Here is a 15,316-nt window from a genome sequence, read left to right on the forward strand (position 1 = left end):
AAAAGTTGAACCAGGCTCAACTTTTCAAGCCAAGCAGATAAAATGACGTCTACTACCACTCGAACTTTGAAATAAAACATTATTTTGAGATGTTTTCTTCTAGAACCACGAGAAAAGTCGCCAACATTTGTGCGTTTCATAAAAAAATAGAAATTAGTTAGTCCAGTTTTGTGAAATCGCTGGTAGAAAGTCACGCCAAAACTGCTTGACAAAGTGGTCAATTGAATTCAACTGAAATGATCATTTGACTTGCCTAGTCTAAACCCAGCATTAGGGATTCTATCAACTTAGGCTCTGAACCATTTGGTGGATTATTTTAACTTTTGGTTAAAATTTGACAGATGAAAAGTTATCGATTAACCCTGCTATCCGAGCATGGTTATTTCTGACAGACAAGAAGTTAAATTTTGACAACCGTGGCTCGAAAACCGGTCGATCGACAGCACGGGGATTTTCGAACATAGAAAATAACTTTCGAAATGTCACTTTTAACCACGAGTTAAATTTAACTCGGCAAATGGTTCACAGCCTTAGTCCTTAAAACCTATATACCTCAGGTCGAGGTGCACACTGACAAAAAAATCGGTTTCGCACTTGTTCCAACCCGGATAAAATCGACAGTGAGCATTCATAAGGGCGTATAAGCGATGATCGATTCTCTTCATCGATTTTCTCTTTTGTTATTAACTCGCTAGATTTAACGTTTATCGGTACGTTTGCTGTTGCTTTTGATAGCCAGTACAACCTCTTACAACTCTGCATTGAACAAATTCTATAAAATTGTTTCGCTTAGCTGGAGCAATGCAAAGAGAAAAACGATGAAGAGAATCGATCATCGCGTATACGCCCTTATGCATGCTCACTGTCGAAATACAAGATTACTTAAGTGGTGATCGATTGGACGCCGACAAACGGACCGTCTACTGTATCTCGCACACGTGTTTCTTCGTCACTGTCAAGTAAGCAACGTACACAATCATGCCGATTTCCTTTCCCACACGCATACAGCCAAGTTTATGCTGTCAGCTACCGGAGCTCGCGAGCCATGTTGGAGGAAAGAAACACAATCTCCACACCACTCCGCAAAAGTATCATGATCGTCCACTTTTCTCTCGCCGCGTACGGTTCGGTGTAGTGTTGGTTGTCAGTTTCGTGCAAGCAGAATTTTTTTCGTGGTTATGTTCATCTAAATAGAGGAAATTTCGACCCGACTTCCCGTGCAGCATAAAGTTGATTAGAGCCTGCATCCGAAGTGATAATTTTTACGGGCGTAGAAAAGCGAAAGTGGACCATTTTGGGCGCATCGGCGATTCGGCCAAAAACGTGGTGATGTAACGTAGTGTGTGCTGCCCGTGATACGTTCTTGGAGAGTGCAAAGAAAAAGAAGTTTCGGAGATCAAAAATTTCCTTCACTTGATATTACACAGAGGTACGTTCGAGGTGGTTTCTCTCGGGCACCTTAGGAATATCGTTCGCTGCCGCTGCTGGTGGAATTTTTTCCCCCTTCTAGAAGCCATTGCCGTTCGATTGCTTCTATGGCGCAGTAAACTCGACGTGGTGATTTTGCAATTTTTCGGGTAAGTTGGTACAATTTTGTCCATTGTTGTTGTTTACCATCAGCTGATCGTGGTTATGGGTGTTTGTTTTGATTGGGAATGCAACTAGAGCTAACCTCATTCTTGGTCCATAACCTCAGAAAAATTTATGTTCCGTAGGTTTCAGGTTAGAAATTGCAGTTTCATTTCATTGAAGGCAGACATTCCTCCATGATAGCTTTTTTTTCGGTCTCTCGTTCATCATGAGCGCAGTTGAAACCCACACTCGCAAACTTTGGATAGACGTGTAAAGCCACTACTACTACTTCAAGTGGAAGGACTAACACATGCGCATCGTATTTTAATCAATGGCGAAATAGTACTTGTTGTAAACAATCGCCACTTTGATCAATGATCGATATTATGAATGAATGACGGAAAATGATTTTTGTTTTTGGTTTCAGAATTTGACATGGATTCAGCAGCATTCACGATCTGGGACCCATCCCAGCCGAATGCCAAGATGAAGATTATTAACATACCCGGGCAGGGCCCGGCACAGTTAATCGAAACAGTTTCCAACATTGGCGGAGCGTCTACATCCGGCCAAGCGGAGCAAATTATACTGCAAACCCACGACGGGCAAGAATTCCTGGTGGATGAAAATGAGATCGGTCGGATAGATCAGATTCCGCCGGAAAATCTGATCTACATGGCCGCCGACGATGGTTCTCTTATTCAAGGCGAAGTGGTACACGTTCAGTCGGATGATATCCATCAGGAAGTGATACAGCAGGATCAAGAATACATGGAATGTGAAGTGACGGAGGAAGTCATCACCGATGACTGGGTGCAGACAGACGGTCAGGAGTGTGTACAGGTCACCGTCGATCAGCTGGGAGCTACAGCCGTGGTAGGGTCAGCGGAGGATGACCTGGCGGTACCACTTCCGACGGATCAGGATGAATATACGACATCCCGCCCGTATCCGTGTGACTTCTGCCGGCGCAGGTTTAGGAAGAAAGCCAATTTAATGAACCACATAATAGCACATTCGAACGATAGGCCACACGTGTGCAACCTGTGTGGAGCACAGTATACGAGGCGAAGCGACCTGCTGAATCATTTGAAACTGCACGCCTACGTGCCGGATGACCACGAGGAATCACTGAGAAATGATCCGGATGAATGTAAGTGTATTCAATGGATCCCAGAATTGTTCAGCTATTAGAACGTACATTTATTAATTTCAGATGAATACGACTTGTCGGGATCTCCTTCACCCGACCTGAAACGACGATCGTTCTCCGAAGACGAAGATGACCTTTTGATTCCGGTTCCGACGCAATTCATGGCTCCTCCACCAGCACCGCTACCGCGAGTTCCGAAGAAGCCGCGGGCAAAACCCAGTGGAAGTTCTGCAAGATCCGGCAAAAAATCATCCACCTCAACGAGTCGATCTCGGCAGTCCCAGGCCCAGCGACATCAGGAAACCAAATTCAATCCTTCGGTGGAACCTTTCGTCAACCTGCCGCCTCGCTTTCCGGTGATCGACGATCGAAAGCCGTTCGTTTGTCAAAAGTGCGGCGTCTCGTTCGCCCGGGAGAAAGCACTTGCCTCGCACGCCCGCATCCATGGAGGAGATTCTCCGTTTGACTGCGAAACGTGCGGCCATCGATTCTGGGACCGAGTGATGCTGCAGGAACATATAAGGCAACGACATGCAGCCAATTTGGTCGCTGCCCCATTGGAGGAAGCCGGTATCCCTAGTGTAATGACCATCACTCGGGATGAAGCTGATCAGGGGAGTTCCAATGAGGAAGAAGTCGAAGGCCAATACTACTGCGACAGCTGCGGGACAATGTTTCAGCGACGGGAACTACTGAAACGGCACATCAAGCAAGTTCATGCCGTTCGGGAGCAAAAGTATGAACCGATTAGTCAGATTGTCCGCCAACGACAGCAGCATCAAAAGCAGAGATTGGAAGAGGATGACAACGAAGAAGAAGAAGATACGGAAAACCAGTACGAAGAAGAAACTGAATCGCAACAGCCGCTGTCTTGCAACGTGTGTGGAGATACATTTGTGGAAGCACTGGATCTGCTGGCTCATGCGGAAGTCCACGCACGGTTCGAACCGTACAAGTGTCAACTTTGCCGGGAAACTTTTCTGGACGAAAATGCTATCAAGGAACACGTCCAAAAACAGCACAGCCAGGAACTGACCGATACTTCGTGCGTGGTTTGTGGAAAACTTTGCAAGAACCATGCAGCTCTGCTGAAACATGCCTGGGAGCATTCGCGCGAGCGGACCAAGCTGTTTGGGTCACATTGTTGTTCGAAATGTGGCAAAACGTTCCACAACAAGGCCCGCCTCAAACGGCACATGGTTTCCCATCGAAACAAATCGGTCCGTTGCGAAATTTGCCAGGAAGAATTCCCCGATGGACGCAGCCTGATGAACCACCGGCATTCGCACACCAAAACCCGGCAATTTCCTTGCCACGAGTGTGGAAAAACTTTCGGTTCGCGATCTTCACAGCAAATTCACCTGAGGATTCACTCCGGAGAACGGCCCTACGGATGCCGGTAAGTTGATACTGAAAATGAATTTAAATGTTCGACCATAACGCATATTTTTTCCTCCTGTAGCTTCTGCTGGAAGGCCTTCGCCGATGGAGGAACCCTGCGCAAACACGAACGTGTTCACACCGGAGAAAAACCCTACGGTTGTTCCGTGTGTCCCCGTGCCTTCAACCAGCGAGTGGTGCTGAGAGAGCACATTCGATCGCACCACTCTGCATCGGATGCTAAACGGGGCACCGCTACGCAGCCGTATTTCTGTTCCGTTTGCACGCAACTGTTCGAAACGTCGATGGAACTGATACAGCATTTGATCCAGCACAGTGATATGAATACGGCGATGAAGCGGCAACCGCCAACCTTCCCGAGGAAATACAAACGAAGAAGGAAGCTCAAAACCGATGACACGGAGCAGGTGAAATACGGCAGCAAAGGCAAGAAGAAGGAAACCAATGTAACCTACGAAGAAACCGAACAGGGAGCTATGGATGATGAAGATTTGCTGAAAAATCCGGCTGAAATACTACTGGAGTACGGTGCTGGCACCTCGAACAAAAAGCTGATTGCATCCCCCAAATACATCAACTCGTACGATCTACTGGCTTCAACATCCGCAGAACATAACAAACCATCGACCGTAGACGATAATGGCATCAATTTGCTTAGCAACATCGTAGTGGTCACCAACCCTGGCACCAGCACCGATAGAACATTCAAATTTATAAAAACGGAATCTCCCAAAGGACGCGGAGGGAAACAAACAACGCCACCGGCTGGAACATCCGGTAATCATCCTCCTGGGTCATCCACATCCGGATCGCGCCCCCGAATGATCCACACCCAAAAAACACGAGTAGCAGTCAACGACGGAAAGCGTAAAACGAAAACCGTCATCACCAAAGACATCAAGAGCCACCCGGAAGGTGCGTCCACTCCGTACTCCACCTTGGAATTCAAACGCTCCAAAAACCGCACCGTTCCGACGTACCGGGAAATCCCGTCAGACAAAATATCCTCGGAAAGTTTCCCCCTGCTGGACGACGGTCGGGAAGACGACGGCGACGGGGACGATCAATCCGACTCCAACCAAGACGCTCTGGAAGCGTTATCCAGTTGCAACAGCCAACGCCACAAGCAAGAAGTGCCCAACTACGAAGATCTCCTGAACCAGAACCTCCTGATGGAAATCTCCCGCAAGGATAAATACATCGACAAATACAACAGCGACATCGTGAACGACCTGGAGGAAATCCTTCGTTCCCCCATCAAAAACTCCAACAACAATGTGCCACCAGCGGTCATCATGGCCACACCGAAAGCTAGTCACTACAGCAACAACAACAGCCAAGACGAACAGTACGACGAGGATGATTCTACGTTCACCGCCGACGAACCGGAGGAAAAACCACGGAAAGCCTCCCGCAAACAGCAGCTGAAGAAAATCAGCAAAGAATCCGCACAGCAATCGCTCACATCAGCCCTCCGCAGTCAGCGGCTAACCCGACGCCAGCTGGAACGGGAAGTCAATTTCCTACGGGAAGCCTACACCCCGGACCCGACGAACTCAGCTATGCGGATCAAGCAGGAAAAAGGGAGCCCGGATAAGCTTTCCGCCATGCTGCTGAACGACATTCAAAGTTCTTCTTCCTCTTCGGCTTCCATGGCTTTGATCAACCCGAAACAGGAACCGATGTCGGATGCTCAGGCTGAGGAACCACCGGCACCTCCTGCTCCAGTACACATATTTCAGTGCGAAATGTGTTCGGCCGTATTCAACGAACGCTCTCAGCTCTTGCTGCATGTACCGGTTCACATCTGATAAAAACAAATCGCCGAATTTCAGGACAAGATAACCAATCATTTGTTTCACTTTCCCGAACGTTGTTCAGGATAAATGTACCCTTAAGTTTGGAAAGTGATTGTAAAAAAATAAAGTTACAACGTTGATTGAAAAATGGTTGAAGATGTTAATTTTGAAATTACAATTGAAATAAAATCGTGAAATTAGACATGGGTGTGTTTTGACAAAATATTCGAACCTCGCTCTTTTATGCGACCAGAAGGTGCAGTTTCCAAAATGTATGATTAACATATCTTATCAGTAAGTATAGGTAGGTAGGTACATCGATTTCACTGAGCACTGATGTTTATGCGTTAAACTTGTATGAAGAATACAGTTTAAATGTAAACAAGAATATGATTGAATATTTAAAAACACCACTGTCAGTCGCTATCTATGCATTGAAAAGTTAAAGCATATTTTTGATTTATTTTTAATTAACGTCATGCGAGGAGAATGGGGTAAGTGGAGACACAAACTACATATCAGTTTGAAACTTAGGTCAAGAACTTTACTGCCGCTATTAGCATAACAGTCCCATGTACTATAGATAGAAAATCCAAGGCTGTTACAAGATTTTAAACATTTGATCCGTGAAATCCGCGATTTTTTCAAAATAAATCCGCGACTTCAAATACTAATCCGCGGCAAATTAAAAACTACTTTCATTGCTTAAAAAAACCATTTGCATTACTACTACATGGCATTTCAAGCATATTGCTTAAAGCATATTAGCTTTTTGCCTTAGTATCCTTTGAAACACTTCCACATTTTAATTGAGAGCTTTCTATGGCTGGACCAACCTATGCCCAAGGAAGATGAGAAATTTTCCAACCCGAACAATTAATAGACCAGACGGAAATTGAAACCAGCCGCCTCCAGCCTGGACTTCTTCGTAGCTGCGCCTTTATCGACTGAGCTAGGGGAGTATCGTTTGTACCCTTGAGAAAAAAAAATATAATTTTCAGTAATTTATGTTCTTGGTAGTATAAATTCTAAGTATTTTAGTGAACATAATAAAACACCCTTATATTATGAGATTCTATTGAAGTACGGTTCGGGCAGCCTGGGTGGCCGAGTGGAACAGCCTTAGATATCCTTTTATATGAAAAATCAAAGGTGATACGCATAAATGGGAGGACCTTCCCATATTCTAAACAAGTAACTGGCCATGCGCGTTTCTCACACAACATGGGGGACAGTAGGAACTTCAGAACACTGTGTGAGACTTGCCAAACGCGACTTTCCGTTGAACACGCCATCATCGAATGCCCGGCATATCAGTCCCATCGGGAGCTCCACGGTATCCCCAGCAGCATTAGGAACGCCTTTAAAAAAATGACAAATCCACCACATCGGCTCTTATCTGTTTCCTAAAACACACTCAATTATACGATCTCAAATACATATGATCCCGAAAAAATCTAAGGAAGGACAGCACACCATACGGCCTCGCAAAAACTGCCACAAATCAATGCTACAACTCCCACATACGATGAAGATCCTGCTTCCAACAACGGACATGATCTGGAGACGAACAACGATACTCAACATGGCAACGACCCGGCTTTCCGACAGAAACAACGTAAAAACCCAAATCTCTAGTTACTGTAATATCGTAACTATTACCGAAGACAACATATCAAGAAGACTGGCAACTCTTCCATTTTCTCATACGAACGCTATGAGACAGGTACAATCGCGTCATCTGCCGCTCAAAGGTAAATGCTTCGAATGAATTTGATAGCAAAGATTACAATCCTCAGAAGAAAGGTTTGTGTATTTGCTCATTTTTCTATGCGTTGCTTACACCTTCACTCAAGCGCAGCGCTACTGTATCTCTCGTTTGGATTCTGGCAAAGGTGCCAGTCTTCTTGATTTGAAGTCTTTGCCCAGGGGGGCCTCTAACGCCCTCTTCTATGAAATTACAGAAGATGAATCATATTTGCAAGGATTCTGCTCGTGTTCGGGAATATTTTTGCCGAAAAAAATGCAAAATTCCAATAATGCCCTAGTGGTTATGATCTTCCAGATTTCTTGTGCGTGAATAGTTTAGGTGCAAATCAGTTCAGATGTGTGGAAAATCGTAAAATAAGACAACTACTGATGGAAACTGGCAAGATGTTCAATGAAAAATGCTTTAATTTGCGTTGTGAAAAATCCTTCTTCTGATGTAAACAAGCAGTTTAGTTGACGTTTCCTCTCGAACTCGTGTGGTGCCCTCTACGTTGGTGGTGCATTAAAAAGGCCAATAAACTCAGGGAAAAACAATACCTACAAAAACTTAAAAGTTATTCATTGTCACATGCCTCTAATTCTACTTATTTCCTAAACTATTCTTCTCCTTGTTAATCTGCTTAATGCTATTGATCTGCTTGCGTTTTCTTATTGAGCTATATAGGAAGATTAATTCTACACCTTTAAAGGCTAGTTGCCTCCCCAAGCGGACCCCCGCACCGACAAACCGACATGAAACTTAAATTTAACTTTCGCTCGAAAATCTATAACGGCCGATTCAAATGTGCAGCGATACCATCTGTCACAACCATAGTCTAGTCTAGTCTAGTCTACACATACACAGCCAGTACTTGAAAGAATCCTGGAGCAGCGATACCATCTGTCACAACCATAGAAACTTTTCATCTAGATAAAAATAAATTGTCCAGAATAGATCAGATACGAACCAACTCATACATTGTGCACTCGTTTTCGTGGCTGAGCTAAACGTTTTCTGCGAACACGGAGACAGATCTTAGTTCGTCCCAGTGCTTCACTTTGAAGTTAGTTTCGATGTTATCCATTTGTCAACTTGTCGCTTCAAACATAGTTTACCCAGTTCTCGGTAGGTTCTGTTTTGACCGATCTGGGAGGATTCTACCCAAATTTGGGTAGTTTTTATATAGCGTGTAGTGTGTTGCTGGAGTTCGTGCAGGAGTGCAGCATCTGAGCGTTTGAGCCCAATGTGATGTAAGCACTGTAAGCAGGTGACTTTACTTACTTACTTAAGTGTCCTGTGCACCACCAGCGGTGCAAAGGGCCAACGTGAAAGACTTCCATCCTGGGCGGCTACTCGCTTTTGCCTTGACCTGGGCCCAGGTCAGATTCCTATCGACTTGCTTAATTTCCTTATTGAGGCTCCGCCGCCATGAGCCCCTGGGTCTGCCTCTGCTGCGATGTCCTGCCGGATTCCAATCCAGCGCTTGCTTGCAGATTTCGTTTCCGCTCCGTCACCTCCACTTTCGCTCTCGAATTTCTGTTGCTATCGGCTTCTGATGACATCGACGATGGAGCTCGGCATTCGAGATCCAGTTGTGAGGCCACCAGGCACGAATTATATACCGCAGGCATCGGTTGATGAAGACCTGCAGCTTTTGAGTGTTCTCCACTGATACACACCACGTCTCGCTGGCGTATAACAACACAGATTTCACGTTCGAGTTGAAAATTCGGATTTTGGTGCGTTGACTTATCTGGTTGGATCTCCATACGTTTCGTAAACTCGCAAAGGCAGCCCTAGCCTTCTTGATTCGTGCACCTATGTCGCTCTTGGTCCCGCCGTCCGACGCTTTTTGGCTGCCAAGATATTGGAAATTTTCGACCTTCTCCACTGCTGCTCCACTACCGTAAAGTTGGAAGGGTTGCCCGTGTTGATATCCAACGATTTGGTCTTGTTGACGCAGAGGAGCGTTCGGCTAGGTCATTGAGCTTACTCTGCATATCAGAGCGCCGTTGTGCTAGTAGAGCTACATCATCAGCCAAATCGAGTCGTTGAGATGCTCCATGGTGATAGGCTGCCAAAGCAGCCCACGGTTCGGTACACGGTCAATTTCACCTACCATGATCTCGTCGATTACGATGAGAAACAGTAGCGGTGATAGTATACATCCTTGTCTCACACCAGCGACTACCCAGATAGGGTCGGACAAGGCTCCGTTATGCAGAACTCTGCACGTGAAAGCCTCATACTGCGCTTCGATGAGGTTGACGATTTTATCCGGGACTCCCTTGCGTCTCAGGGCGCCCCACAGATTCTCGTGATTGAGACGGTCGAAAGCTTTTTCGTAGTCAATGAATACCAAATAAAGGGACTCTTGGAATTCATTGACCTGCTCCAGGATTATGCGGAGCGTGACAATATGGTCCACACAAGATCTTCCGGCACGGAATCCTGCTTGCTGCCGTAGGAGAGTCACGTCGATCTTCTCCTGTATCCGATTCAGGATAACTTTGCACAGAACTTTGAGAACAATACACAGTAACATGATGCCTCGCCAATTGTCGCACACAGTCAGATCCCCCTTCTTTGGGACCTTCACTAAAATGCCCTGCATCCAGTCGGCCGGAAAAGTCGCGGTGTCCCAGATATTACAGAATAGTTGATGCAACATTTGTGCGGATAGCATAGGGTCAGCTTTGAGCATCTCTGCTGATATGCGATCGACCCCTGGAGCCTTGTTGGATTTCATGCTTCGGATAGCTGCTTCAATTTCCTGCAGTGATGGGGCCTCGGAATTGACGCGAGTGATGCGCCGCACCCTAGGCGGATCATGCCGAGATGTTGATGGCTGGTTGGCCGTCGAAACTTGAAGAAGTTGTTCGAAGTGCTCAAACCAGCGTTTCAGCTGGTCAGTGGGTCGGTAAGCAATTGTCCAGGCGTGACCTTCACTGGCATCCTCGGGTTCATCCTTGCTCCACTCAGGCGTCGTGAGATATCGTAGAGGAGGCGTATATCGCCAGTGTTTGCGGCTTTCTCCCCTTCGTCGGCCAGGGAGTTCACCCACGCTCGCTTGTCCCGTCCGCAAGAGCGCTTGACTTCCTTCTCTAGAGCCGAGTACCGTTGACGGGCTTCGTTCTTGGCACCTCTGGTTCTCGCCCGCTCTATCGCGGCTTTTGCTTCTCTACGCTCCTCAATCTTCCGCCAGGTTTCATCTGTGATCCACTCTTTCCTCTGGGTGCGCAGCTCACCCTAGTTGTTCTCGCTTGTTTCTATAAAGGCATTCTTGATGGCCGTCCATTGTTCTTCTACGCTGCCACCTTCTGGAACGTCCGCAGCTCGAGTCTCAAGTTCTTCAAACAAAAGACCTTTTTTCTGCTGGATCTTCAAGTCGTCGTGTGTTGAACCGCCGCCCGAGTCTCTCCTCCCGTCGCTGGATCCGCGCCATGCGTAGGCGGATTTCGCCGATTAGAAGGTGATGGTCAGACGCGATGTCGGCGCTGCGTTTATTCCGGACATCAAGAAGGCCCCGTCTCCATTTTCGGCTGATGCAGATGTGGTCGATCTGATTTTCGGTATGTCCATCACGGGAAACTCACGTAGCTTTGTGCACTGGCCGATGGGGAAGAGCGAGCCCCCGATCACCATGTCGTTATTGCCACAAAATTATGCAAACAGCTCACCGTTCTCGCTCATTTAGCCGAGACCATGGCGTCCCATGACACGCTCATATTCCGTGTTGTCGGAGCCGATCTTCGCATTGAAGTCGCCAGTGAGTCGATATGAATTTGTCGGCTCTTTGGTCGCCTGCTGTTTAAATGTATGACGGAGTTTAACCATAGAGGTAACTCTATAAGATCAGAAGGTCCCGAAGAAACGTGCTTAACTTTTTGGCTCAGCTCTGGTACTATCTTTGGTCCCAAGCTAATCGATGCACCCCTCGAAACATAGGAAAATCCAGAGAGAATAGGTAGAGAGGCGAAGAGTGTGAAGCAAAAAAAACCTTATTGAACCGTCAAACTGGTATCCTATCGAACAAAATAAACAAAAGTTGATGTTCCCCAATTTGGTGAAGGCAAGTATTGTAATCGCTGCGAATATATTTGGAAGAAAACTTTTTAGGATGAGAAAAAGTCACTTGAAGTGTGCCCTTCGGAAACAGTTGCCAGAACTTGTAGGATGGAATCATAATAAAAAGAGTGCTGCCGTTTCCGCGGTTTTTCACTCTTCGCCTCTCTACCTATTCTCTCTGGGAAAATCCACGAATCCCTCATTTTATCTGTCAAACTTTCATAGCGAATCAAAACAAACAGTGTAGTTCTAGAAATTTGACTAGAATGGGGTACGTTAATCGATTTGCTTGGGACCAATAGGCTAGTCAAGTAGCGAGCCAATTTAATATCGTTAGTTTCCACCGGCTGGTTTAGCTCCGTCAACCGTTTAAACAGCGGGAGAACGTTGATAACACATAACATAGTCCATTTTACGAAATAACAGGAGCCAGCCTGACATAATTTAGTATTATTGTTGTTTCTCACAGTCGTTAAATTACTGCCTCCTGTCAAAGTTCATTCTTAAATTGAAAAATCAGCTGATCAGAAACGTCTCATAAAATGCTCTGTTGATTTTAGCCAACTAAAGCTTGAGTCATTAAATATCCTTCGGAAGAGAAGTAAAGCCGTTGGTCTCTGATTCATGAGTTGATGGGTCGAAAGGTAGCGTTCAGGTGTCTCTCTGGCGTCGGTAGCATTGGTGTCCCGTTTTATTCCACCACCTCATCTCTGTCGCATCCCAAGTCACCTTTCCACTGTTCTTCAACTTCTGTTTGATAATCGCCCAATATGTCTCAATTGGGCGGAATTGAGGGCAGCTGGGTGGATTGATGTCCTTTGGGAAGAAATCTACCCCGTTGTCTCGATACCACTTTAGAACTTCCCCGCTGTAGTGACAGCTCACCAAATCAGGCCAAAACATTGTGGGCCTTAATGTACGGAAGAATACGATTTTTTCAGGCACTCCTACTTGTACATTTTGGAAACCGCATAGTCTTGTTTGTCACGAGAAACCTGGGTTAATTGTCCGCAGCTACAAATACCTTGCCAGATCATAAGCTTTCTTGCAAATTTATCGGCAAAAACGAATTTGAACTTTCTAGTGACATCACCTCGACCAGTTGCTTTATAGAACTTTTGTCCGGGAGGCTACCCAAAATTCATCTTCACGCTAGTCTTCACGTACGTTTCGTCGTCCATGAGGATGCATCCTTCATACTTTGTAAGAACCTCATTGTAAAACTTCCGGGCACATCTTTTGCCCACTAGATGCTGCTTCAGTGTCCTGTTTGGTTGCTTACTGTCCCGAAAAGATCGAAATCCTTCTGACGGTGCTTTGGTTGGCATTGAATTTCTTGGCGATACCATACCCGCATAAACGCGAACCATAAATTGACCTTACCTAAAATGGTTAAAAATTGTTTATAATCCCTGCTAAACTTTAACTGAAATGGTTATGGAACTTTACATGAACGTTTAATGATAAAGTTTCAACCTTATGTATTATGGTTTTTTGGAAATGGACCTTACAAATAATGGGTTGTTAAGAACCATTACCATTCCAAATTCTTGTTTTCTCCATACATTTTCAGAAAGAGAACTATATAAGAACGTTTTTACTTATGATTTGAGAACATTAATGGTAATGGTTATGGTAGTCAGTAAGGTCCATTAATGGTTTTGTATTATCGCTCAACTTTACGTGGAATATATCGTGAATTGGTAATCAGTAAATTACAGGCAACCAATTCGCGATATATTCCACATAAAGTTGATCGATGTTACAAAACCATTCGTGGACCTTACTGACTACCATAACCATTACCATTAAAGTTCTCAAACCATAAGTTAAAAGGTTCTAATCAAGAGCAAATTTTCATTATGTCGTAAGTAACATTCGCACCAATCCGAGAAAAATAAAGTTTTGTTTTGATGACCGAAAAGTTATTCCTATTTCCAAGTAAACACATATAATCTCATAGTGATAGCAATGTTTAACATATTTAGCAGGGTTTTAATCATACAAATGCAAATCGCTAGCTTTCATGCTAAAAAATACTGGTTTTTGAGTCAAAAGCTATTATACGTCGTTTGGTGGCCCCTATTGTTACTTAAGTCAAAGTGTATTTACCAGGATATTCGGGAGAATTATCAATTACGTCTCCTTACGTGCAGCCCATTCATCATTTTAGGACCACCGAAATCATCTTAGCAACAAACAGTTCGATTTATTCACTTTAATAATGAGAAAGCGAAACGACGAACGTACACTTTTCACGGGTTTCTCAGCGCTGTTACTTAAGTCAAACGGCATCTCCATAGAAATTGGGTGACTTAAGTAACATCGAAAACTATTTTGATCGGAAGGTGATTACGTCAAAAAGCAATTTGGCTGGCAAATAAATTTAAAAATGGGATTTGATCCTATATTCGGACAGTATATAGTGTAATAGCTAAAGCCCTACAGTAAAAGTATGGACGTCTGTCAAAAGTTGTTCCAATCGAACCGTCAAAATGCACCGCTTTGCTCGATTGGAACAGTTTTTTTCAGTTTTGTGGTGACAGTCGTCCATACTTTTACTGTAGGGCTTTAGTAATAGCAGGAGAATCGATTGACACTGATAGCTCGACTTTGTTTACCTTTGTTACATTCGACGTAATGAAAATTTGCTCTTGTAATATAGTTCTCTTTCCGAAAATGTATGGAGAAAACAAGAATTTGGAACGGTAATGGTTCTTAACAACCCATTATTTGTAAGATCCAGTTCCAAAAAACCATAATACATAAGGTTGAAACTTTATCATTAAACGTTCATGTAAAGTTCCATAACCATTTCAGTTGAAGTTCAGCAGGGATTATAAACAATTTTTAACCTAAAATAGGTAAGGTCAATTTATGGTTCGCGTTTATGCGGGTAATCCGCGTCAAATTTTCCAAGTGGGTGTCCAAAACTAATTTCCGGTTTCTTGGTTTCCATCAAGTATAACTTCAACTAACAAGTATGAATCGTGACGAACATTTCAGCACTGAAAGAGGAAACATTTCGAAACAAAATGCTGTTCACAACATTTCAGATCCGACCGCTAGGAGCACTGCAGTATAATAAACAGTGCGTCCAGATATTAAGGCTGCGAACCATTTGCCGAGTTAAATTTAACTCGTGGTTAAAAGTGACATTTCGAAAGTTATTTCTTACACGCTATTTCAAAACTACCCAAATTTGGGTAGAATCCTCCCAGATCCGTTAAAACTGAACCTACCCAAAAATGGGTAAACTGTGTTGGGAGTGACAAGTTGACAAATGAACAACGTCGATCGGATTCATATCAATGTTGTTCATTTGTCAACTTGTCAATCCCAACACAGTTTACCTATTTTTGGGTAGGTTCAGTTTTGACAGATCTGGGTGGATTCAACCCAAATTTGGGTAGTTTTGAAATAGCGTGTATGTTCGAAAATCCCCGTGCTGTCGATCGACCGGTAATCGAGCCACGGTCGTCAAAATTTAACTTATTGTCTGTCAGAAATAACCATGCTCGGATAGCAGGGTTAATCGATAACTTTCCATCTGTCAAATTTTAACCAAAAGTT

General features: G+C 44.5%; 2 protein-coding genes across 2 annotated transcripts in view; one reads left to right on the forward strand and one right to left on the reverse strand.

Moving 5' to 3' along the window:
* Nucleotides 1–15,316, reverse strand: part of LOC135699012 (dnaJ homolog subfamily C member 7-like) — a 43,010-nt gene that overhangs the window by 25,181 nt on the left and 2,513 nt on the right. The window lies entirely within an intron of this gene.
* On the forward strand, nt 1,074–6,100 carry LOC135699006 (zinc finger protein 836-like). The gene is made up of 4 exons (XM_065219182.1): nt 1,074–1,577; nt 2,000–2,725; nt 2,789–4,124; nt 4,188–6,100. The coding sequence occupies exons 2-4, from the start codon at nt 2,008–2,010 to the stop codon at nt 5,935–5,937; spliced, it is 3,804 nt and encodes a 1,267-aa protein (XP_065075254.1). The 5' UTR covers nt 1,074–1,577; nt 2,000–2,007; the 3' UTR covers nt 5,938–6,100.

The sequence above is a fragment of the Ochlerotatus camptorhynchus genome, unplaced genomic scaffold, assembly GCF_037179485.1.
Source record: "Ochlerotatus camptorhynchus isolate MF236.1 unplaced genomic scaffold, CSIRO-AGI_Acam_v1.1 ptg000101l, whole genome shotgun sequence".
Classification (NCBI taxonomy): domain Eukaryota; kingdom Metazoa; phylum Arthropoda; class Insecta; order Diptera; family Culicidae; genus Ochlerotatus; species Ochlerotatus camptorhynchus.

Bases quoted from the DNA above. Each gene is read 5' to 3' on its own strand.
- LOC135699006 (XM_065219182.1), top strand. From the start codon at position 2,008: ATGGATTCAGCAGCATTCACGATCTGGGACCCATCCCAGCCGAATGCC. The intron at 2,726-2,788 runs GTAAGTGTATTC...TATTAATTTCAG, and splicing joins GAGAAATGATCCGGATGAAT to ATGAATACGACTTGTCGGGA. The intron at 4,125-4,187 runs GTAAGTTGATAC...TTCCTCCTGTAG, and splicing joins GAACGGCCCTACGGATGCCG to CTTCTGCTGGAAGGCCTTCG.